The sequence below is a fragment of the Fulmarus glacialis genome, unplaced genomic scaffold, assembly GCF_000690835.1.
Source record: "Fulmarus glacialis isolate BGI_N327 unplaced genomic scaffold, ASM69083v1 scaffold35410, whole genome shotgun sequence".
In the NCBI taxonomy this organism is placed as follows: domain Eukaryota; kingdom Metazoa; phylum Chordata; class Aves; order Procellariiformes; family Procellariidae; genus Fulmarus; species Fulmarus glacialis.
This window is the reverse complement of record NW_009190200.1, coordinates 1-259: the sequence shown is the minus strand read 5'-3', so window position 1 is coordinate 259 and position 259 is coordinate 1. Positions and strand designations below refer to the sequence as shown.

The 259-nt window shown below is 64.1% G+C and overlaps 1 protein-coding gene across 1 annotated transcript in view; it reads right to left on the bottom strand.

Moving 5' to 3' along the window:
* Positions 1 to 251, bottom strand: part of LOC104081931 (reticulon-4-interacting protein 1, mitochondrial-like) — a gene marked incomplete at both ends in the record, with an annotated part of 3,293 nt that extends 3,042 nt beyond the window's left edge. Inside the window, one exon of the mRNA XM_009584866.1 lies at positions 134 to 251. Within this exon, the coding sequence (XP_009583161.1) occupies positions 134 to 251 (118 nt within the window). The remainder of the gene's footprint in view (positions 1 to 133) is intronic.
* Positions 252 to 259: the final 8 nt, after the last annotated feature.

Here is a 259-nt window from a genome sequence, read left to right as displayed (position 1 = left end):
AGGGGCCCACCGGGCAGGCCGCTGACGACGTCTGTACGATTTTGGACGCCGGGGGCCATGTGGAAGCTGCAATCCAAGCACGCCCCCTGCCATCACGCCAGCCTGGCCCCGGCCGCTCGGGCCCGGCACTTACTTCTCATGCTAAGGTCGATGGGGTTCAGGCTCGCAGCGTGAACCTTAATGATGACCTCGTTCGGGAAGTGTATGGTGGGGAACACCATGTCCCTGGTGAAGCGCAGCACGTCGTTGCGGCCGTACC